Source organism: Meles meles, chromosome 11 (genome assembly GCF_922984935.1).
Source record: "Meles meles chromosome 11, mMelMel3.1 paternal haplotype, whole genome shotgun sequence".
NCBI classification, from domain to species: Eukaryota; Metazoa; Chordata; class Mammalia; order Carnivora; family Mustelidae; genus Meles; species Meles meles.
This window is the reverse complement of record NC_060076.1, coordinates 53812472-53836882: the sequence shown is the minus strand read 5'-3', so window position 1 is coordinate 53836882 and position 24411 is coordinate 53812472. Positions and strand designations below refer to the sequence as shown.

Here is a 24411-nt window from a genome sequence, read left to right as displayed (position 1 = left end):
AAACTTTTGTTGTTTGGCTGCTTGGCGTGGAGGTGGGCATCTGGAGGTTAAACTTCTCATACTGATGGTAGTAAAATATCTTTATTAAGATATAATTTACATGCTATACATTTACTCATTTATAGTGTACAATTCAGTGATTTTTAGTGTACTCATAGAGTTGTGCAACCATCACCACAATCAATTTTAGGACATTTTTATCACCTCAGGATAAAACCCCATACCATTAGCCATGACTCTCCTGTTCCCCCATCTCTCTCAGCCCTAAACAGCCGCTAATCTGCTTTCTGCCTCTATAGGTTTGCCTATCCTGGACATTTCCTATTAATGTAACCATACAACATGTGGGCTTTGTGGTTGACTTTTTTCAGTTAGCATGTTTCCAAGATATCCATGTTGTATCAGGTATCAGGACTTCATTCCTTTTTATTACTGAATAATATTCCACTGTATTATACACCACATTTTGTGTGTCCATTGCTCAGTTGATAGGCATTTGTGTTGTTTTCACTGTTCAGCGATTATGAATAATGCCTCTGAATATTTGTATATGGGTTTTCGTGTGAACATGTTTTCAGTTCTTTTGGGTCAATATCTAGGAGCGGAATTGCTGGGTCATGTGATAATTCTATGTTGAATTTTTTGAGGAACTCTCGGACTATTTTAGACAGTGGTGCACTGTTTTACATTCCACTGGCAATGCATGAGGGTTCCAGTTTCTCCAGGTCCTCACCAGTACTTGTTATAGTCAGTTTTTTCAATGATAGCCTCCCTAGTTGGTGTATAATGGTATGTCATTTTGGTCTTGGCTTTCATTTCTCTAACGACATCTCAATGATGTTGAATACCATTTCATGTGCTTATTGGCCATTTGTATGTTATTGGAGAAATACCTATTATGATTCACTGTCCATTTTAGTGGGTTATTTGTACCATGTGAATGTAAGATGTTAATAATAGGGGAAACTTGGTGTGGGGTGTATAGGAACTCTCAATAATAATGCCAAGCATGAACTTGGCAAAGGTAAAATGACTCACACTCTTAAAATACATGGCCTAATTTTATGTGAAGTAAGAGAAAAAATAAAGGACTAGATTATATTCTACATAATATTTTTAGTTTATCACTTGTGATGAACATTTTTTTTAGGCCAATAAATTCAGGAATGTATCATCATTTAAAAATATTATGTGGTGAGATGCTTGACTCTTGATTTCAACTCAGGTCATGATTTCAGTATCTTGAGATCGAGCCCTGCATCAGACTCCACTCTGGACATAGAGCCTGCTTGAGATTCTCTCTCTCTCTCCCTGCCCCTCTTCTTTGCTTGTGCACATATGTGAGCATATGTTACTCTGTCTCTAAAAAAAAAAAAAAAAAGTAAATGGATGGCCCATTAAAAAATTAGAATAAAGTCAGAATATACTTAGAATTAAAAATCTCATTTAGAAGTCACTTTTAGGATGCTGTGCAACCTTATGATCATCACTAAATGCATTTTAATTCCTTACAGGTTTGAAGAAGTACTAGGTAACAGTGATTTCTTTCTCATTGATAAAATTCTTATTAAGCCAGTTTTGGCTGAATTGAGGAAATGTCTGATGTCTAAACTTTAGGATTTATTTTTGGATAACTCAATATTGATTTTTTTCTTTGTAAAATATTTGCCCCAAATTCTCTTCTTATTGATTGATGTTATAAACATCAAATTGTTTTAGATTAGTTTTACTTTGTGGTTCTTCTTAGCTGCTCTGTAATTACTTTTGGTAATACTGGGTCTCTGCTTTTAGAGAATTTGAAGCTTTGAAAGGTAGTCCAGGTAGTCTCAATTTTTGTTCTGTTTATAGGAATTTTATAAGTGGACTTGTATAGTACTCTGACTCATTTATAATTCTTCATATGTAGACACCTTTCAAAATTTTGCTTTATGGCATGCCTGTGTGGCTCAGTCAGTTAAGTGTCTGCCTTTGGCTCAGGTCATGATCCCAGGGTCCTGGGATCGAGTCCTGCATCAGGTGCTTTGCTCAATGGGGAGCCTGTTTCTTCCTCTGCCTGCTGTTCCCCCTGCTTGTGCTCTCTCTCTCTGATAAATAAACAAAATCTTAAAAAATTTTTTGCTTTATATTTAAGTGAATGTATCTTGTCTTGGCTCTTGGCCAGATGATGACACAATGAAAGAGAAGTTAAAGAGGATTTTATGCTAGTTTTGCATTCAGTTATGGAAGCATTAACTACTAGTAATTCTAGGGACTTAAGTAACTGTAAGTGATATTCTTAAAAAAAGAATTACTATAAGATACATGAAATATAAGGATTAATATAAAATAAATGAGATAATAATGTTAGTAAGGATAATAGAGGAAAACTCTTAATGTTTTAATTTAATAGAACACATTATTTAATGTCAGTAATATCAGAGAAAAGTAACTAACATAATAGACATGTAGCCCAATCAATGTTTTAAATTTTAGTGAAGCTTTTTAACAGTTGCATTTCATGAAATGGATTTCTTTCTTTTTTTTTTTTTTTAAAGATTTTATTTATTTGACAGAGAGAGATCACAAGTAGGCAGAGAGGCAGGCAGAGAGAGAGGAGGAAGCAGGCTCCCCACGGAGCAGAGAGCCTGATGCGGGGCTCGATCCCAGGACCCTGAGATCATGACCTGAGCCGAAGGCAGCGGCTTAATCCACTGAGCCACCCAGGCGCCCCTGAAATGGATTTCTTAATGTGATTTCTTAATGTGCCTGGACCAAAGCTGTATGTTTGTGTGTGTGTATAGTATAAGATATATAAATATGTAATATATAAAAATATATAAATAAACATAAAGTATATATTATATTTTTAATAAGCATATAAATATTTATAAATAATATTTATAAATATACAAAATTTATATAATAAATATATAAAAATATACATATAAACATATACATAAATATATATGATTTGTATTTTTAAAAAATCTGATAAACTATACCATTGTGTGGCTTAATCATCTTAACACAGATCAATGGTTTCTTAGATTTAAAAAAAGAAAGCAAAGTCCCAATCCAATTTTATAAATATGGTGCTGGATACCACAGAACCAAGGGAAAAGTGAACTGGAAAAAGAAATATCTGTGGCTTTTATAAACCTCTTTACAACTAGGGGAGGTTTTTTTTTTTTTTTTTTTTTTTATCATGGGAAATAAGCTTAACTCAATAAGAAAAGAGAAGATGCAAACCTAATAGTAAGGACTGAGGAATCTTGTGAAGATTACAGTGGAGAGAGGACTGGCTGCAAATAAATTCTGAATTGCTTCTGTCAGTCATGTTCTGTATTACAGTAACAAAAGCAGGGTAGAATGTAGCTTTTTCCTTTGTACCTAGACTATACTCAAGTGAAAAAAGAAAAGAAAAATGACTCGCGTTTCCTATTGTCTGTGAAGCCAGCCTCATCTGATTTCACTTGTTCAAGACACCATGTGTTTGCAGGAATTATTTTTCAACACCTATTTGTGTTGATTACTACTTACTAAGTGGGTAAATGATGTAATCACCTGGGTTATATAATTGTGTTTAGAAGTATTAGACATTTTTGTATTTATGTTTATAATGGACTTTAAAATAGGGAGTTTATTAAAAAATTTGTTAAATACTGAATTTTTTGTTGCCAGGATAGCTAAAGACGATTTTTAGAGAGGCTAAATTGATTTATGCTGAGAATTTGTGTCCTATAAATTCTGAAATTTCCTATTTTCATTTTTTATGGTTCCTTTTATTATACCCAATAGTAATAAAAGCTCTTTTTTTCTATTACACTGTTTTACAGTCTGGGTGATAGACTTCATTATTCATTCCTGGCAAATAAAAATTTGCTGTATTCTCCAGTTTATACCTCTAGTCAGGTTGTCTCAGATGTCTATTCTGAAACTGTTAAAACCCTAATTGTTGCTGCTCTCACTGACTAGCTTTGAGGTTAACTGCAAAGTCAACCACAGCTGAGATGATGGGCATGGGCCGCTCTAAATATTGGTACATTTTACTATTTCTTGAAACTGCTGTGTAAGTTTTATTTATTTTTAAATCAAGTTAAATTAAGTATCTCTACATCCAACATGGGGCTTGAACTCAGTATCCCAAGATCAAGAGTTGTTGCCCTGCCAACCGAGCCAACCAGCTGCCCCCAGGATAATAAATTATAAAGGACTCATAGATTTTCTTTGCTACCGTCTTTCAATACATGACTCAGTTTAAGTGATGTGATATTATGGCGCTTCTCTTGTCCATAAACTTGTCAAATACTTGGGGACTTTGACCCTTTAAGATTTTTTTGTTTGTTCTATAATAAAAAATACTTTAGGATCTTCACTTTACAGTCTTGAAGTACAATGGCTACTCTTTATTCCCCCACACAGGTAGGAATAAGTATTGTAATTAATTGTTAACAAACATATAATAAATTTACAGTCACCTATAGCAAAATATACTTACTATTAAAATTTAACAATCAGTCTGTGATGATTCAGTTCCTTAGAATTACCTTTCTGAGAGTGGATTATTACTGTACTGGTTACTGTGAAAGTCTCCATCGATGGGAAATATCAGGTGATAAAATCTGGAAAAACAGTTAAATAAACAGCCACTTTCTATTTATACAGCTGTTGACATTCTGCGGTAAACTTTGCACAGCTGTTTTGGAAACAGTGCTGTGTAACACACTACCGAGAAATCTCTAGGATGCACTTTTGTGATATTTCCTCCCCTGTTTTTCTTGTGCATTTTAGCGGACGAAATTTTGTGTATCCAAGTTTTGCTGCTTGACCGATTCCTTTAAGTTCACTTATATCCTCTGAGCTAGATCTGTTCTGTTTTGAGGAGGAAATAATGTAGCTGGAGGTGTTCTTTGGCCCAGTCCTTCAGCAGCATACACATCTGTTTTCATAACTTTTGTGAAACTTTTGGAACAGGCCCATGGAAGCCAGGGGAGCAGATGTGGCGTGAGGAACTAACGTGGTCTGGATATGTTTTGTTAGTTCTGCTGCTGAATCGGATTGGCAGCTTATACCCTGTGTCATGATAAAATAATGAGTAACAAAGGGTGGAACAGGAGACATCCTTCTGTATATTACCTTCTTCAAAGAATAAATGCCCTCTTTCTTAAGTGGAGCAGATTATCTAATTGGGATTAATGTGATTTAATGAGATATAAGTCATGAAATTAAAAAATAGGATGAACATATAGTATTTACTGAAATAAAAATCTCTTGGCAATATTTGGCAGTAGGAAAGGGGATGAAAACCAGCTAATAAATGATAAAATATGTGCTCATTTTGTGTTAAACAAAGAACTCCCTTGTTCATAATGTTGGGGAACAGACATAATCTAGTGTGATATTTGTATTCCAAGCAAACCTGTATATACTTAAATTGACCTATGGTATATATGAGTTTGTGTTGGATTTTGTATTTTAACCTGAATCCCGTTGTGATTTCTGCCCTTGATTTGTTGATTACAGTATATTTGGATACTAATGAGACAGTTTATGATTCCACTGACTCTCTTAGGCAGTATTACTGAAAAAAATTTTTTTGTGTGAACAGCACTTTGATGTTCCTCTAGCACCCTCTGCTGGATATAAGAATTAATTCACCAGGCTAGAAGATTAAAAAAGTATTTATTAGGAGGGCTTTAATTTAATTATGTCTGTCAACAAAACCCATTCTTGGAAGGAGTTTGTTTGAAGATTTTGAAGATTTTGTTGTTGTTGTTGTTGTTGCCCTTACTGATTAATCAATAGTTTTAGTGTAGTTTAGTAATAATAGTTTTAAAGTTGTTTTCTCCTGGACATTACATGCAGAGCAGGAAGGTATGAAAATAAAGACGTGATCTCTGGTTTATTATTTTAACCCATTATTATTATTTTGGCCTAGGGAAAGAATAACAGAACCTCTTCTTGACTTTTGAAGTGAAAATCAGATAAATAATATGACATAACATACACATAAGAGATGAAAAGAAGACTTGAATTGTTGAAACTTTTATCATGGAATGACAATATTCTGTATTTTAATAAAATATAAGACTATTATTTTGGTAAGAGGAGCTTTATGCATATGCTTTTTGGAATCCGAAAAGAAAATGAACATTGTTAGACTAGTTTCTTCCCTCTATTTGTCTTTCTTAACTTTTTGCTTGTTCTGATTTTTTATTCTCCATGCCTATACGCTATTTTCTTGTCACCGGTTAGACTTCTTTTGACTTACAGAGTCTAAGGCAAGCATACTGAGAAGTCATTTTTAATTTTTTGAGAGCAGGGACTTCATTTTGTAGGGTTTACATTAAAAAAGTTTGTTTTAAAGTAGTATTGGGCTTACCTAGAGTAATGCTCATTTTAATCTGGCTAAACATAATAATTTTTCTGCTTTAATAGGTACCATGTTTTAGACCTAAAATCAATAGGGATCCCTTATTCTAAGGACTTGAAGTCAGCATTTAGAGGGAATTATCAAGAAGCTTGACTTAGGTGGCTGTCACTACTTTGACATTTTCCTTCTTACACTCAGGATTCTTTTATCTTTTATTGAAATATATTTCACACATCATAACATTCATCCTATTAAAGTATACAATTCAGTAGCTTTTAGTATATTCACAAAGTTACGCAACTATTACCACTATCTAATTCCAGAATATTCTCATCACCCCAATAAGAAACGTCGTGTCCGTTAGTAGTCACTGCGCATTCCTCCCTCCCACCCTGGATGCTGGCAACCACTCAACACACTTTCTATCCCTATGGATTTGCCTGTTTTGGACATTTCATATAAATGAAGTCTTACAATAATACTTGGTCTTTTGTGTCTAGTTTCTTTCACTTAACATATATCTTGAAGGCTCATCTATGTCATAGCATTTATTGGTACTTTTTTTTTTTTTTGCTGAATACATTCCACTGTAGGAATATACCATATTTTGTTCAGTTGATGGACATTTAGGTTGTTTCTACCTTTTAGCTATTATGAAAAATGCTTATATGAACATTTGTGTATAAGTCTTTGTTTGAACATGTTATTATTTCACTGGAATATATACCCAGGAGTGGAAATGCATGGTCATATGGTAATTGTTTAATTTTTTAAGAAACTGACAAACTGTTTTCCATAGTGGTGGTACCAATTTACATTCCCACCAATAATGTAGGAGGTTTCCAATTTCTCTACATCCTCACCAATACTTATTACTTTCCATTTTTTAAAATTATAGCTATCCTAGTGTGTGTGAAGATATATCTCTTTGTGGTTTGGGTGTGCATTTCCCTGATAGCTAATAATGTTATCCATCATTTCATATACTTATCGGCTATTTTTGTATCTTCTTTGGAGACATGTCTATTCCAGCCCTTTACTCATTCATTTTTTATTTGATTTATTTTTTCTAAAGATTTTATTTATTTATTTATTTATTTATTTATTTTAAAGATTTTATTTATTTGACAGAGAGAGAGGTCACAAGTAGGCAGAGAGGCAGGCAGAGAGAAAGGAGGAAGCAGGCTCCCTGCGGAGCAGAGAGCCCGATGCAGGGCTCGATCCCAGGACCCTGAGACCATGACCTGAGCCTAAGGCAGCGGCCCAATCCACTGAGCCACCCAGGCGCCCCTAAAGATTTTATTTATTTATCTGAGAGAGAAAGAGTGAGTGAGAGGAGGGACGGGGGGGAAGCAGACACTTAACTGACTGAGCCACCAGCTGCCTCTACTCATTTTTTAAAAAATTGAATTATTATCTCTTTATTTTAAGAGTTTGTATATTCTGCATACTAGACTCTTATCAGATATATGATTATCTTCTCTTGTCCTCGAGGTTGCCTTTCACTTTTTGATTAAGTTCTTTGATGCTCAAAATTTAAAATTTTGATGAAGTATAATTTATTTTTTTTTCTTCTGTTGCTCATGCTTTTGGTGTCATATTTCAGAATCTGTTGCCAAATTCAAGGTCATGAATTCTGTTTTCTTCTAAGAGTTTTATGGTTTTTAGCTTTTATATTTAGGCCATTGATTCTTTTGAATTCCTTTTTATACATGTTGTGATGGAGGTTTACAAATTTATTTTTTTGCTTGTGTATATCCCGTTGTCTCAGCACTGCTTAATGAAAGAATGATTCTTTCTCATTGAATGGTCTTGGCTCACTTGTCAAAAATCTGTTGACCATTGATACATGGGCTTATTTCTGGACTCTCAGTTCTTTTCTGCGGATCTATATATGTGTCCTTCTGCCAGTTCCACAGTGTTTCGATCATTGTAGCTTTGTAGTAGTATCGAAATCAAGAAATGTGTCTTCCAACTTCGTTCTTCAAAATTGTTTGTGTTTTCCACACACTTATGATGATGAAATGGCTTCTTCATATAATAGCTAATCACATCCCATGGGACTAATATTTGGTATGAAACATGTTTTGAGAAAGTAGAGGTGATTATGAAGGGAATATTTGCTTTGATTATCTTAATATTTAACAATATAGGTAGGAATTGATTGATTTAAACTCCCAGCTTCCCACTGACTTTTTCTGCTTATGCATGAATTGCTTAATTCATTCTAATGATTTTTTGTCATCAAAATAGAGTTTTGTTAGGTAAATAATGATACTAGCACCATACTTTCCCACCAAACTTCCTTTGCTTTTGCTTTTGTTTAAAAATTTTTTCGGTATGGAAAATTTCAATCATGCATGAAAGTAGAGAGAATACCAAAATGAACGGCATGTGCCTATCACTCAGCTTTAACAATGATCAACTAATAGCCAATATTATTTCATGAATATCAACTTCCTCTTGTAACGCCCACCTTGATTATTTTAAAGCAAATCCAGATATCATGTAATTTCATCCATGAACATTGTAGTATATATTTCAAAAGGTAGGAGTTTAAAAAAATACCAATTAAAAAAAATTTTTTTTAAGTAAGTTTTATGCCCAATATGGGGCTGAACTCATGACCTTGAGATCAAGAGTTGTATAATCTACCGAGATAGTCAAACACCTCAATACCAATTATAATTACACCTAAAAAAGTAATAATAACTCCTTAGTTTTACATTTTTCATTGCAAGTTTTTTTGAATCTTGAGTCTTGAATTATAATATTTGATAATATATGAATATTTACCAGTTTCATCTTTCAGTGGAATGCCTGTTATTTCAAAATACTCCAGTAGTATAGGATATAAATGTCAGATTTTACCTTTAAAGATGTTATACTCTACTAACTTAAAATATGAATTTATAGTTTTGGATTTAAATTATCTTTAGACCCAAAAGATCACATTTAGACTTACTATTTTGTTTGCCTTCTAGAAAAAAAGTCTTTGTAGTAACTCATTAAGAATGAATTAACTCATTAACAAATATATGATTGACAGGGTTGCAAAATCTAAGTAAAGCAAATAAGTCAGTGTAAAGAATATTTTGTGAATTTCATATTTTAAAACACAGAGTGATTGAATCCTGAAGCAAAATTGCTTCTTGACTATGAAGGCCATTAGTGGCAAGAGGTATCTACAAAGGCCTCTAGAGAAGAAGGGATATTTGTGTTTATGCTCTATTCTATAATGAGATATTATGGGAATCTGTTTTGCTTGAGGAAAGGTGTAGTCATTTCTTACTTATTCACAGACGGCTTGCTTAATTTATGAATTATCCAGTTTTTGTTTATGCTCCTTCTTGCTGTGATTCTGTAAAAAAAAAAATTGTGGAAGGAAAGAGGAAAAAGCAATTAATCAAGTTGTGCATTAAAAAAAAAAACTTCAGCTTAAGCTAAATGATAAAGTAAATATAATTAATAGAAACTTACTTCTTGTCCAGATTTTACTTGAAAAGGAAACGAAATTAGTAATGCCTTACTCCATCACTGTTGAACCATCCTTATTTGACAGACAGGACTTTAGGCATGGTTTCCTTTGCTACTGTTATCCTGAGACATCTGCAGTGGGGGGTCCCTGTAACCCTACTTGCTAAGCCCCCACCAGGCTTTTGGCCATGACCTTTCCCTCTTTGAGACAGGAATCCAGTGCTTCCCTTGGTTGCATTTTCTCAACAGAAATGGCTTTCAGAAATAAAGCTCTTGACTTCTAATCCTGTCCAGAAGCTGACTCTTGCCTGAAAATTGATAAATTGGACTTAAGGATAATGAAAACTTCTGTTTCATGAAAGACGCTTTTAATGGTATGAAGAGACAAGCTGTAGACTTGGAGTCAATATTTGCAAATCACATATCCGGTAAATGACTTGTATGCAGATTATATAAACTCTTAAAACTCAATAATAAGAAAACAAACAGGGGCATGTGGGTGGCTCAGTCAGTTAAGGGTCTGCCTTTGGCTCAGGTCCTGATCCCAGAGTCCTGGGATAGAGTCTCTCGTCAGGTCCCATGCTGGGCAGAGAGTCTGCTTCTCTCTCTCTCTCTGCCTCTTTCCCAGGTTTGTGCTCTCTCTCTCACTCTCTCTTTCTCTCTCAAATAAATGAATAAAATCTTGGAAAAAAAAAAAAAAGAAAACAACCCAATTAAAAAGTGGAGAGAACGAAAAAACAACTGACAGAATGGGAGAAGATATTTACAAATGACATATCAGATAAAGGGCTAGTATCCAAAATCTATAAAGAACTTACCAAACTCAACACCCAAAGAACAAATAAACCAATCAAGAAATGGGCAGAGGGGGAGGGGGCTATGGACATTGGGGAGGGTAAGTGCTATCATGAGTGCTGTGAAGTGTGTAAACCTGGCGATTCACAGACCTGTACCCCTGGGGATAAAAATACATTATATGTTTATTAAAAAAAAAAATTTGGAAGGGGAGGTGAACCATAAGAGACTATGGACTCTGAAAAATAACCTGAGGGTTTTGAAGGGTCAGGGGTGGGAGGTTGGGGGAACAGGTGGTGGGTAATGGGGAGGGCACGTTTTGCATGGAGCACTGGGTGTTGTGCAAAAAAGAATGAATACTGTTACGCTGAAAAAATAAAAAAAAATAAAAACATTTAAAAAAAAAAAAAAGAAATGGGCAGAGGACATGAACAGACATTTCTGCAAAGAAGACACACAAATGTCCAACAGACAGATGAAAAAGTGCTCCATATCACTTGGCATCAGGAAAATACAGATCAAAACCACAATGAGATACCACTTCATACCAGTTAGAATGGCTAAAATTAACAAGTCAGGAAATGAAAGATGTTGGCGAGGATGCGGAGAAAGGGGAACCCCTCTCCTACACTGTTGGTGGGAATGTAAGCTGGTGCAGCCACTCTGGAAAACAGTATGGAGGTTCCTCAAAAAGTTGAAAATAGAACTACCCTATGACCCAGCAATCGCACTACTGGGTATTTACCCCAAAGATACAGATGTAGTGATCTGAAGGGGCACGTGCACCCGAATGTTTATAGCAGCAATGTCCACAATAGCCACACAATGGAAAGAACCTAGATATTCATCAACAGATGAATGGATAAAGATGATGTGTGTGTGTGTGTGTGTGTGTGTATAATACACACACACACATACACACATACACACACACACACAATGGAATACTATGCAGCCATCAAAGGAAATGAAATCTTGCCATTTGCAACGACATGGATGGAACTAGAGGGTATTTTGCTAAGCAAAATAAGTCAGAGAAAGACAGTTATCATATGATCTCTCTGATATGAGGAATTTGAGAGGCAGGGCAGGGGGTTGTGGGGGGTAGGGAAGGAAAAAATGAAACAAGATGGGATCAGGAGGGAGACAAACCCATAAGAGACTCTTAATCTCAGGAAACAAACTTAGGGTTGCTGGGGTGGGGGAATACGGATAGGGTGGTTGGGTTATAGACATTGGGGAGGGTATGTACTATGGTAAGTGCTGTGAAATCTGTAAGCCTGATGAGTCACAGACCTGTACCTCTGGGGCAAATAATACATTGCATGTTAATAAAAGTAAAATAAAAATAACAAAAAAAAAGTGGAGAGAAGATCTGAACAGATACTTCACCAAAGAAGATATACAAATGGTAAATAAATTTTGAGAAGATGCTCAATGGCATTAGTTATTAGGGAAATGCAAATTGAAACTGAAGTGAAATGCCTTTACATGTCTATTTGAATGTCTTAAATCCCCTCCTCTCCCAAAACGAAAAAACAAAAATTGACCATGCCAAGTGTTGGAGAGGATGTATAAAATTATAAGCAATTTGGAAAAGTTTGGGAGTTTCATATAACATTAAACATACACCCACCATGTGACCCTGTCATTCTTCCCTTCACTTTTTGGCTCCAAGAAATCAAAGTGTTATATAAACACTTGTATGTGAAGGCTCATAGCAGTTTCATTTGTAACAGCACAAACTGGAAACAAGGCAAATGTACGTGAATTGGTGAACAAATAAGTCAGTATGGTGTCTCATCAACAGAGTGAACACTTTAACAATAAAAAATAAAAAGAAATAAGCTATTGATAAATGCAACCACATGGTGAATCTCAGAATAGTTATGCTGGGGGAAAGAAGCCAGGCAACAAAGAGTACACACTGTATGACTCAACTTAAATGAAATTCTGGAAAATACAAAGTGATCGGTAGTGACAAAAAGCAGATCAGTGGTTACTTGGGGGTGGGGATGGGGGCTGGTGAGGGCTGGGTGAAGACGTTACCAAGAGATACAAGGAATCTTGTAGGGGTCTTGGAAGTATTTCTTATCTTCATTATGGCAGTGATTCCATGAGTGTGCATGTATCTATCTATCTATGTAGATAGATATAGATATACTTTTCTATAGATACACTTTTTTTTTCAGATTTTATTTGTTTATTTGACAGAGAGAGACAGTGAGAGAGGGAATACAAGCCAGGGGAGTGGGTGAGGGAGAAGCAAGCTTTCTGCTGAGCAGGGATCCCAATGAGGGGCTCGATCCCTTGACCCTGGGCTCATGACCTGAGCTGAAGGCACACGCTTAACAACTGAGCCACCCAGGCGTGTGTGTGTATATAAAATTACACACTTTTAAATATGTGCAGTTTATTATATATAGATTTTATGTCAAAAAATTAAAAAAGCAAGGTCTGGAGCATTCTCCCCGAGCATGATTTTCACATGATTTTTTAATGTGCCTTTTACATTTATAGCCTCATTTTTTTATAGCCTCAAAAATGAGGCTATGGTAACCTAAAGTGTGGTCCACATTCATGTTTTTTTAAAACTCCTTAATTTTAATTCCAGTGTAGTTTACATACGATGCTATGTTAGTTTCAGGTACAAAATTCAACAGTTCTGTACATGACTCAGTGCTCATCATGATTAAGTGTCCTCCTTCATCCCCATCACTTATTTCACCCATCCTGGCGCCTACCTCTCCTCTGGTCACCTTCAGTTTGTTCTCTATAGTTAAGTCTGTTTTTTGGTTTGTCTCTCTCTCTCTCTTTTTTCCTTTGCTTGTTTGTTTTGTTTCCTAAATTCGACATACAAATGAAGTCATATGGTATTTGTCTTTTTCTAAGTGACTTATTTCATTAGCATTATTATACTCTCTAGCTCCATCCCTGTGGTTGCAAAGATCTATATCCATTTTAAATACCAATGTTTGTGAGTTTAAACTTTGAATTTGTTTTTAGGCAACTACTCTAAGAGTGAGGAAACTAGAAGAAAATATTGAAGCAGAGAGAGCAGCGCATTTGGAATCAAAATTTAATTCTGAAATTATTCAGGTAAAATGTAAACAAAAATTCTTTTGTATGGATTTTATTAAGTTGGGAAAGGAGCATTCTGTTCAGACAACTCAGGTTTACATTTAGAATGGGTAGCATATGGGCACCTGGTGGGGCTCAGTCAGTCAAGGCCCTGACTCTGGGTTTAGGCTCAGGTCATGATCTCAAGGTCATGGGATCGAGCCCCACAAGAGGTTCTGAGCTCAGTGCAGATTCTACATAGGATTCTCTCCCTCTCCCTTTGCCTCTCCCCCACGCACTCTCTCTCTCAAATAAATAAATAAAATTAAAAAAAAAGAGTGGGTAGCATATTATTAAGGCACGCATTATTCTGTTTGCTATCAGGATATGGCTGAGCATGGTTTTGTTAGAGGAAGGATTGGTACACTCTAGCCCACAGGCCGTATCTCACCCACTGCCTGTTCAAGGGGGGCTTTTGTCTTGTCTGTGGGGCTTTTGGGCTGCAGTGTCAAAGGGGGATGGTTACGACAGAGACATTATGGCCTACAAAGTCCAAAGTATTTACCATCTGGCCTGTTACAGAATGATTTGCTGATCAGAGTGTCTTTTCATCAAGAGCCGTGGGATGAATTTCTTTTTGAAAACATTTAAAAAAATATGCACCTTCATTTATAGAGTGTATATCCTGTCCACACTGCTTGTCACTTGTATTAAGAGCTGAAGGTGTAACGGTGAAGAAACGACTCTTGGAACTTACTTCCATTATCTGAAATACTGTATATTTATCTGCATCTGTATAGATACATGGATAAATATATGGGTAGAAATATAAAATACTAAAATATAAAATGCTATGAAAGCATAATAAAGAAGATTATATCTGAGAGGGGAATTAATTGAAGGCATCCTAAGCAAAGTGTTCTCCAGGTCTTAGAGAATGAGAAGTAATTTCTAAGGGAATTGAAGGCATTCCAACTGGGGCTTGGCAAACTACTGCCCATGGACCATGTCTGGCCCATGGCCCATGTTGTGTATAAAGTTTTACATGAAGTTCCAGAAATCTAACTTCCTTAAATTTTTTTTTTTAAAGATTTTATTTATTTATTTGACAGACAGAGATCACAAGTAGGCAGAGAGGCAGGCAGAGAGAGAGGAAGGGAAGCAGGCTCCCTGCTGAGCAGAGAGCCCGATACGGGACTTGATCCCAGGACCCTGAGATCATGACCTGAGTCGAAGGCAGCGGCTTAACCCACTGAGCCACCCAGGTGCCCCCTTAGTTTAATTTTTTTTAAAGTAGGCTCCACACCCAGCATGGGGCTTGAACTTCAGAACCCTGAGATCAATAGTCGCAAGCCTTCCTGACTGAGCCAGGTGCCCCTCAGTTCCTTAATTTAATTTGAAATTTTTAAAGACTTACACTTTTCCCTTACATTAAATTTTAATAAACTTGCAAAATTATATCTTATTGTTTAAACAGGTCTTAATATAGGATGCAATTAAGCTTATAAGTATTATATAATAAAATTTTTAAAAAACTTTTATCTTTAAGGAAATGTCCCCCTTACCTGTAAAATTCTCAGGTCTATGTATTTGAGTGCATTTGTATTTTAAGCAAACTTGTGCAAGTTAAGCATGGATCCCAATGAGGGGCTTGAGCTCATTACCCTGAGATCAAGACCAGAGCTGAGATCAAGAGTTAAACACTTAACCGACTGAGTGACCCAGCTGCCCCAAGCTTTTTTTTTTTAATGATTGAATCACCCAAAATGGCATCAATAAGCAATAAGGCTAAAGTTTTAAATTTATGAAGGAAGTATAACTCAAAATTAAGTTTTTCATTGTAGTTATAATTTATACCTGGGGATATATAGTTAATAGCTAAAAAATAGAGATTATTACATGTATATTTTTATTCATAAGTTTAGAATTTATATTTGATATTTAACTCCACATTATGATGCAGAAAAAAGCCGAAGTTTATATTAGACCCATATATATATAAATATTGACAAGTATTTTCAGTGAGGTACATCTAGTAAAATTCAGTTTCAGATTAGTTTAAAAGCAAATGAGACCACTAAATAGTTGTAATCACCATCTTAGCATAAACTGTAGTTAAACGTATGTTTGAAGTATGTTGTTAAATTTATTCTCATAAAAATGAGAAAATAGAATCAAAGAGTTGACTCAGAATTATTAATTTGAAGCCTACTTCTCTTTCAGTTGGCTTGGTTTATCATTTGTGATTGAGTATGCTTATTTTCTGAGAGAAGATAGCAATGCAGACAGAAGAAAATGTTTTCTAGATCTATTATTTCACTTGTCAACATTGGATTCAGATAAAAAAACAAAGAAAGATAAAACTTAAAAAACCAAATTTGAAAATTTACCAAGCTGTATCTCTAGCTCTATTCTGTGTCCTTACTTTAGTGTAACAATGTTTTCATTATTCCAAAATATTTTTGAAGAATTACAAATAATAATTCTGGTGCTTATTATTTGTATGGATTGATTTACAAAACACTTCCCTGTTGTTCTAGGCTTCTTGGTGACTTCATCTTTCTTTCTTTTTTTTTTTTTTTTTTTTAAAGATTTTATTTATTTTACAGAGAGAGATCACAAGTAGGCAGAGAGGCAGGCAGAGAGAGGAGGAGGAAGCAGGCTCCCTGTGGAGCAGAGAGCCTGATGTGGGGCTTGATCCCAGGACCCTGAGATCATGACCTGAGCCGAAGGCAGCGGCTTAATCCACTGAGCCACCCAGGTGCCCCCGTGACTTCATCTTTCTTACCTCAGATTGGCTTTTGCCCTCCCAAGGAGGCTTCATAGCTTTTCACTGATTTCATGGCCCTTTGTGCCTGTTTCTGTGATAGGAAACACTTACCACATTTTGTCATGATCTCTCCTCTCCTAAAGACTAGGAGCTCCTCAAAACTAAGACTGTCTATTTTCATGATTATTGTGTATCTTGAGCACTAGCTCACTGCCTGGCACATATTAAGTGCTGAATAAATATCCAAAAATTTATTAAATAAACATATATACATATGTAATATTAAATATATATTAGATGAATATTATCTCATTAGATCTTTGTAATAACCCTGTAGATAGTCTGTTTATTATTATTATTACCACCATTATTTATTGTTTACAGATGAGGAACCTCTTTGGAGTTTTAGTAATATACTACAGGTCACAAAAGTTTGTAGAGCTGGAAGTTAAATGTGAGCTTTATGGTTCTAAAGCCCATATTCTATTTAGTGTAAAGCATTTTCTACCACTCCCCACTTTTCCTGGCTTTAGCAGTCTATTTTTTGTTTTTTAAATTTAATTTTCTGAAAAAGGTAAAATATCCACATAGTTCAAAAATCCCAATAATATTAAATGATCAAGAACTCTTATGTTCACTCCTGTTGCTCCTTTTGCTCTACCCTGTTGGCTTCTACTTAATTTTTCCCACTTGTTTACCCAAAATATAGCATACTATATACAGTGATGTGGACTTTGCTTTTTTAGTCTGTTTTAACACCGCATGGAGAGCCACATGGAGAACTTCCTTTTCAAAAGTTGTTTTATAGCTTTCTTTATAGCTACATGTTATTCTTTAATGGGAATGTCCTTGTTTTATCTGTTCTACTGTCGATGTTTATATAGAATCTATCAAAGTGTTTTATTTAAAGTTTCAAGTATATGCAAAAGTAGAGAGAATGGTACAATGAACTTCCCCCCATCCCCTCACCGCCCCCCCATCTATTCCCCAGCCCCATAGCATTTTGAAGCAAATCCTAGATATCATGTAACTACACTCATCAATATTTTAGTCAAACAGTATTATTTGGTAATACAAGTTTTACTTTTGTACAGTAAAAAATCTCTAGGAATAAAAAAGATCTGTTAACTTTCATGGGCCTAAACATGTGACTGTAATGATGTTTCTCATAAGAGAGGAAGACTATTTCCCTTTTGTTTCCCCAAACCACTAATTTCATTATGTTTTATAAAAGAAGTCTCCAAATGGAATAGTAGGTCAAAATTCAGCACTTTGATCAGGCATTTCCATAGCACAGTTAACTATTCTTCCCCTCTTCCTCCCTTCCATTAAACACATTGAGAAAGGGAATATACTGTCTTTTGTTTATTTTCCTTTTTAAACCAAAGCAGAAAGGAAGAAGTGTTTGGATGAATGATAAACTGCCGCTGATAAAGAACTCTATTCAGTCTGACTAGCCTTTGAAGCTAGCATTTCCTTGCTCGTTTTAACTACTTCTCTGTCATCTGGCAGTTACGGATTCGAGACCTTGAAGGCGCTTTGCAGGTGGAAAAGGCCAGCCAAGCAGAAGCTGTTGCAGATTTGGAAATGATCAAGAATGAATTCAAAGAAGTTGAAAGTGCATACGAGCGAGAAAAGCATAACGCGCAAGAGAGCTTTGCAAAACTGAGTTTGTAAGTGTTTTATTGTAGAATTCTTCATAAAGAATTTATGAAGCTTACATGAGTATGGCTGTGTAGTATTTTAGATATAGCTCTCATTAGTATCTGTGCTAGATTGCGGATAAATGATTTCATAAAACATACCTAGACTTCTCTATATAGGTAAACATGGAAATGCTTTTTTTGGCTTTTGAAGTATAATGGCTATTCCAAGTAGTCTCTGAAGTGCAGTTTTTACACTAGAGAGTAAATGTGTTAATGTATTTTGCGTTTATTGATATAATACAGTATCTTAAAGATCTTGATTTCTAGGCCACCTAAAAAAGGCCTATATGGAGATGGGCTAATGTCTGAGATTTTCTCATACTACAAAAATAACAGTAGTAGGGGCTGATAGCACTCTTAGCTCACCTGCTTTCTAGCATTGTGTGATTTCATTCAATTTATAGAACACAGCATGAGGTAGCTGCTCCTTTAATCCCTATTTTACAGATGTGAAAATTGAGGCTTAATGGGGATACACAACTAGTAAGTGGTAGACAGGGACTTTTTGACTCCTCCTGATTTTAATGTTTTTCAATTCAAAAACCTTTCATCTGGAATGTTCTGTGGGATGCTTTAAGAAGTTTATAATTCTTTAATATGTTTCCAAAAAATTTGATAGGATATATTCTAAACCGTTTCTTCCTATAGGCTGGAATGCATACCACCATTGGTACATGACATGATAATAGGTTGGTACATTAGAGTTATGTATTTATTTTTAATGTTAGTTTGTCTATGACAAATAGATAATGGTTTTCCACTTACAATAATAATATCAAGATTTCTCTTAAAATACCTTAACTTAAGAAATGAATTAAAGTATTATTAAATAGTAGTGATTATTATGGGTGTGGCAAAATCATAAATATGACACTTGAAAGACTGACTTGAAAGAATGATGTTGAAAAACAGACTCAAAATGGATGAAAGACCTAAATGTGAGACAGGAATCCATCAAAATCCCAGAGGAGCACAGAGGCAGCCACCTCTGTGATCTTGGCCACAGCAACTTCTGGCTAGATACATCTCCAAAGGTAAAGGAAACAAAGGCAAAAATGAACCGTATGGACTTTATCAAGGTAAAAAGCTTTTGCAGAGCAAAGGAAACAGTTGACAAAACTAAGACAAAGGACAGAGTGAGAAAAGAAATGTGCAAATGTCTTATCAGATAAAGGGCTAGTATCCAAAATTTATAAAGAACTTCTCAAATACCCGAAGAATAAGTAATCCAATCAAGAAATGGGCAGAAGAACAGACATTTCTACAAAGAAGATATCCAAATGGCCAACAAGCATATGAAAAAATGCTCAACATCACTCAGCATCGGGGAAATACAAATCAAAACCACAATAAGATACCAGTCAGAATGGCTAAAATTAACAAGTCAGGAAATGACAGAAGTTGGAGAGGATGTGGAGGGAGGGAAACCCTCTTAACACTGTTGGTGGGAATGCAAGCTCGTGCAGCCGCTCTGGAAAACAGTATGGAGGTTCCTCAAAAAGCTGAAAATAGAACTATCCTATGACCCAGCAATAGCATTACTGGGTGTTTATCCCAAAAATACACATGTAGTGATCCAAAGGGGCACGTGCACCCCAGTGTTTACAGCAGCAGTGTCCACAATAGCCAAACTATGGAAAGAATCTAGATGTCCCTTGACAGATGAATAGATAGAGAAGATGTAGTGTATATATATAAAATGAAGTACTATTCATCCATCAAAAAAAAATTAAATCTTGCCATTTGCAATGACGTGGATGGAGCTAGAGGGTATTTTGCTAAGCAAAATAAGTCAGTCGGAGAAAGACAGTTATCATATGATCTCACTCATATGTGGAATTTGAAAAACAAAACAGGATCCTAGGGGAAGAGAGGGAAAAATAAAACAAGGTGAAATCCGAGAGGGAGACAAACCATAAAAGTCTCTTAATCATAGGAAACAAACAAGGTTGCTGAAGGGGAGGGGGTGGGGGGATGGGGTAACTGGGTGATGGATGTTAAGGAGGGCATGTGATATAATGAGTACTGGGTGTTCTGTAAGACTGATGAATCACTGACCTCTACCTCTGAAACCAGTAACACTTATATATTAATTAATTGAATTTAAATTAAAAAAAGAGACTGATGTTGCAAAATTTAAAATCTCTGAGATTACTTTTAGTAGTAATGCTTATAATATTTAATATTATAATATTTACTATTCTTTATTTTTTTTCCCAAAATTTTATGTATTTATTAGAGTGAGAGAGAGAGCATAGGCACAAGCAGGGGGAGAGGGATAAAGGGAGAGGTATCATCAGGTTCCTTACTCATCAAGGAGCCTAATGTTGGGCTAGTCCCAGGACGCTGAGATCATGATCTGAGGCAAACTCAGATGCTTAACCAATGGAAACACCCAGATACCCCTAAACCAGTAATTCTGAACTGAATTTTTTTGCTTCCTCTGGGATGACTTAGATGACATCCTAAGGCAGAGGCTTAACCCACTGAGCCACCCAGGCGCCCCTGTGGTTAAGGTTCTTAAGCTTGTTTTTTTTTCCTGGGTGGATCTAGGTCAAGAGAAAAAAGCTATGTGTCTAGTTTGGATTTATAATTTTGGTCGACAGTTTCATAACAGTGAACTTTTCTGCATGAACTTATTTTAGATGGAATATATATGTATACATTTATTTTAAATGGAATATGTATATATATATACTTACATATATTTTGCATATGTATTTCAGAGAGCTCAGTTAAGAATTTGATAACAATAACAGGCTATTTTGGGGTGCTTGGTGGCTCAGTCATTAAACGTCTGCCTTTGGCTCAGGTCATGATCCCACAGCCCTGAGATCGAGTCCCACGTTGTGCTCCCTTCTCAGCAGGAGGCCTGCTTCTCCCTCTCCCACCCTTTTGTGTTCCCTCTCTCGCTATGTCTCTCTCTCTCAAATAAATAAAATCTTTTTAAAAAGGGCTATTTTAGGGGCACCTGGATGGCTCAGTGGGTTAAAGCCTCTGCCTTCGGCTCAGGTCATGATCCCAAGGTCCGAGCCCCGCATCTGGCTCACTGCTCAGCAGGGAGCCTCTCTCTCTGCCTACTTGTGATATCTGTCAAATAAATAAATAAATAAATATTTAAAAAAAATAAAAAGGGCTATTTTAATAAATATATATTTGATATATAATTTTAGATAGGATATATATCTGTTCTTTATTTCTATAGTTAAATTTTCTTATTATAATTTTGCGTCTAAAAGTTATAGTATGAAACTAAAGCTTTTCAATAAACTTTTTATTTTAGCGTTTTCGGTATGTCAGGTGTTCATTAGCTGTGGTAACTGATTGGTGGGCAGTGATGAGGGAAGGAGCTCATGATAACTTTAATCTAGTTTAAAATTAAATTTAAAACAGGACTATCAAAGATATACTGAAAGGACTGAATCTCTATTTCATTATACTCAATATTTAGGAATTTATTTATTTTTCTAAATATATCATCCAAAAGTATAAAAATAACAAAAGTATTATGATTTATTAGCAGTATTAGTGTGTACATTCTGTATAAAAGACCAAAGATGGTTATTTGTTAAAGCAGCCTGTGGTGAAGTTTTTAGTTGAGCTCCTTTAGAAAAATAATAGAATGGGAATCTAGCAGGAAAGAAGGCACCTTAGCTATAGGTTTCCTTCCTCTCCCTTCACTTTTCTTGCTAAATCCTCCACCAGCCAAGACCTGGTGCTTCTCCTTTGGAATTCGAAGAGTTGGGGCTCCCTTTAACCTTTGTTATACTCCTGCCTAACTCCTTACCCTTGGTGGGGCTTTGCCAGACGCCTAGGACCTGACAACTTCCTGGGTTGTATGTGACATTTGTGACAGCCGGGAGTGTCCCCCTATTTCAGTGGACCTAGTTCGAACTTGAACCCAGCACCAAGTGACGGAGTCACTTAATTTTATATTTGTTGAGTTGTAATAATTTCTATTTAAAATTTTGACTTCAGGGGCGCCTGGGTGGCTCAGTGGGTTAAAACCTCTGCCTTCGGCTCGGGTCATGATCCTAGGGTTCCGGGATCGAGCCCCACATCGGGCTCTCTGCTCGGCGGCGAGCCTGCTTCACCCCTCTCACTCTGCCTGCCTCTCTGCCTACTTGTCATCTCTCTGTCAAATAAATAAATAAAATCTTAAAAAAAATTTTTTGACTTCATCAGCTTGTACATAGCCTAAAAAGTAAAAGAACACGGCAAGGTCAAGTTTCATGCCCCTTGCTCTCTACTACCTGTTTCCACTCCCTTGAGGCAACTGCTTTTAATTCTTATTGCTGTTTCTTCTGATGTTTAATTTCCTGTTTCTGAATAACATGCATATCCTGCATGTTTTTAGTTCCCACTGTTAGATATTATCTGTTGTACCTCCCCCCACAACTGCTTATTTATTATCTCTATTGTACCCTTCTCCCACTTAGCACACACTTAATTTCGACCCTCTCCCCATCCTATCTAAGGGGTTCTATTTGGGGGTATTTTTTTCTATAACTTATTTTTCTTGGTATGTTATCTTTATTTTTCTTCATGACACAGGTTATTATATTCTTTGTTGTTTATCGCACCAAACACTGAATTACTCTTAAACTCTCTAATAGGACTGAAAAATCCCTCATTATGTTCCTATACCTCAGCAATTCTATTGTTTTAATAAAGTTTCTTGTAAGAGACATCCACCCTGGACTCTTCTCCCCACCTTCTCCATCCTGGACTAATTTTTTTTTTTTTTTAAAGATTTTATTTATTTATTTGTCAGAGAGAGAGGAGCGAGAACGAGCACAGGCAGAAAGTAGGCAGAGGGAGAAGCAGGCTCCCCGCCAAGCAAGGAGACCGATGTGGGACTCGATCCCAGGACGCTGGGATCATGCCCTGAACCGAAGGCAGCTGCTTAACCAACAGAGCCACCCAGGCGTCCCCTGACTAATTGTTTTTTTAGGCTCCCCGCCACTGTCATCCCTAGGACTTCCCATCCCCATCTTCCTTGGGATGCTCTCTGCTTCTCTACTATCTTGGATCTCTTATTGCTGGTCTCATCCCTTCCTCCCTGTTTGATTTACTCCCTTTGTAAGGCAGCTTCTAGAGAAATTCTACATCAGATGAAAAATTTTGAAATTTGCATTCTGAAGATGTCTTTATTTGATCTTTTCTCTTTTTCTTAGTTCACTTGGGTATTAATTAAGTTCTAGTGTCAAGAAATCCAAAGTTGTTTGATTCCTGATCTTTTTTATATGGTCTGTGTTTTCCACTGGAAACTCGTACAGACTGGTCACAGGTATGGAAACATGGGGAAGTATCTAGAAATGGTTTACTGATCTTACATTATATTGCTTGATAAAGTAATAATGTGTATATATTTTCATAGTCTATGGACACTAGAATTTTCTCTATGTTCCCAGTGTTCTGAAATTTCATGGTGATGGGCCTAGCACGGATTTTTAAATTTCACTTATTTTGGGCACTCATATAGCTCCTTCAATTTTAAAGACTCAAATAATTCATTTCTAGGAAATATTTGTATTTATTACTTTGCTGATTTCTTCTCTTCTGTTTTCTTTACATTCTCTTTTTTGAAACTTCTATTACTTATATGTTGGGATTCCTGAGTGTATTTGTTATCTTTTCTCTACTTCAATCCATTTTTACTATTCTACTTACTTTCTGGGAAGTGTATGTATATGTGTGTGTGTGTATATATATATACACACACACACGTATACATATATTTATTTAACTACTCTACTTTGGAATATCCTTGATCCAAAGCAGAACATACAAAACGGTTAGCACTGGAGTTGTCTGTATTTCATCCTAGAGAAAAGAATGTTGACTCTTGAGAGTAATATCTTCTGCCATTCAAGAATTAGCTCTTTATTTGATTATAGCCTGAATGTAGTGGTGGATTTGGTTATACTGAATCACTTTATTTCTGCATTACAGCTTCAAAATCATAGGAAACAGGTCTACTATGTTCATCAGGAAGATCTCAGATTAAAAATAGTGGCAACCCTTTAATTTGAATTAAAATTACCCATTTAGTGGATTATCTACAACAAATTTTAAACTGAAATAGTTCCAAGCTGCCTTTTATCAAATGTCTATACAAGAATGTAAATACAGTTTAATGCCAGCCTGAGCAAAATTTAAATAGGAAGGCAAATCTTTTGAAAAGAATTTCATGTAGTGGTGAGGGGGACTAAGATGGTGTATTAGGCTTGCCTGGTCCCTCAAACACA

The 24411-nt window shown here is 35.7% G+C and overlaps 1 protein-coding gene across 1 annotated transcript in view; it reads left to right on the top strand.

Moving 5' to 3' along the window:
- Positions 1-24411, top strand: part of CCDC171 (coiled-coil domain containing 171) — a 300537-nt gene that overhangs the window by 58334 nt on the left and 217792 nt on the right. The window contains exons 8-9 of the mRNA XM_046023926.1: positions 13631-13723; positions 17967-18127. Coding sequence (XP_045879882.1) covers positions 13631-13723; positions 17967-18127 — 254 coding nt within the window. The remainder of the gene's footprint in view (positions 1-13630; positions 13724-17966; positions 18128-24411) is intronic.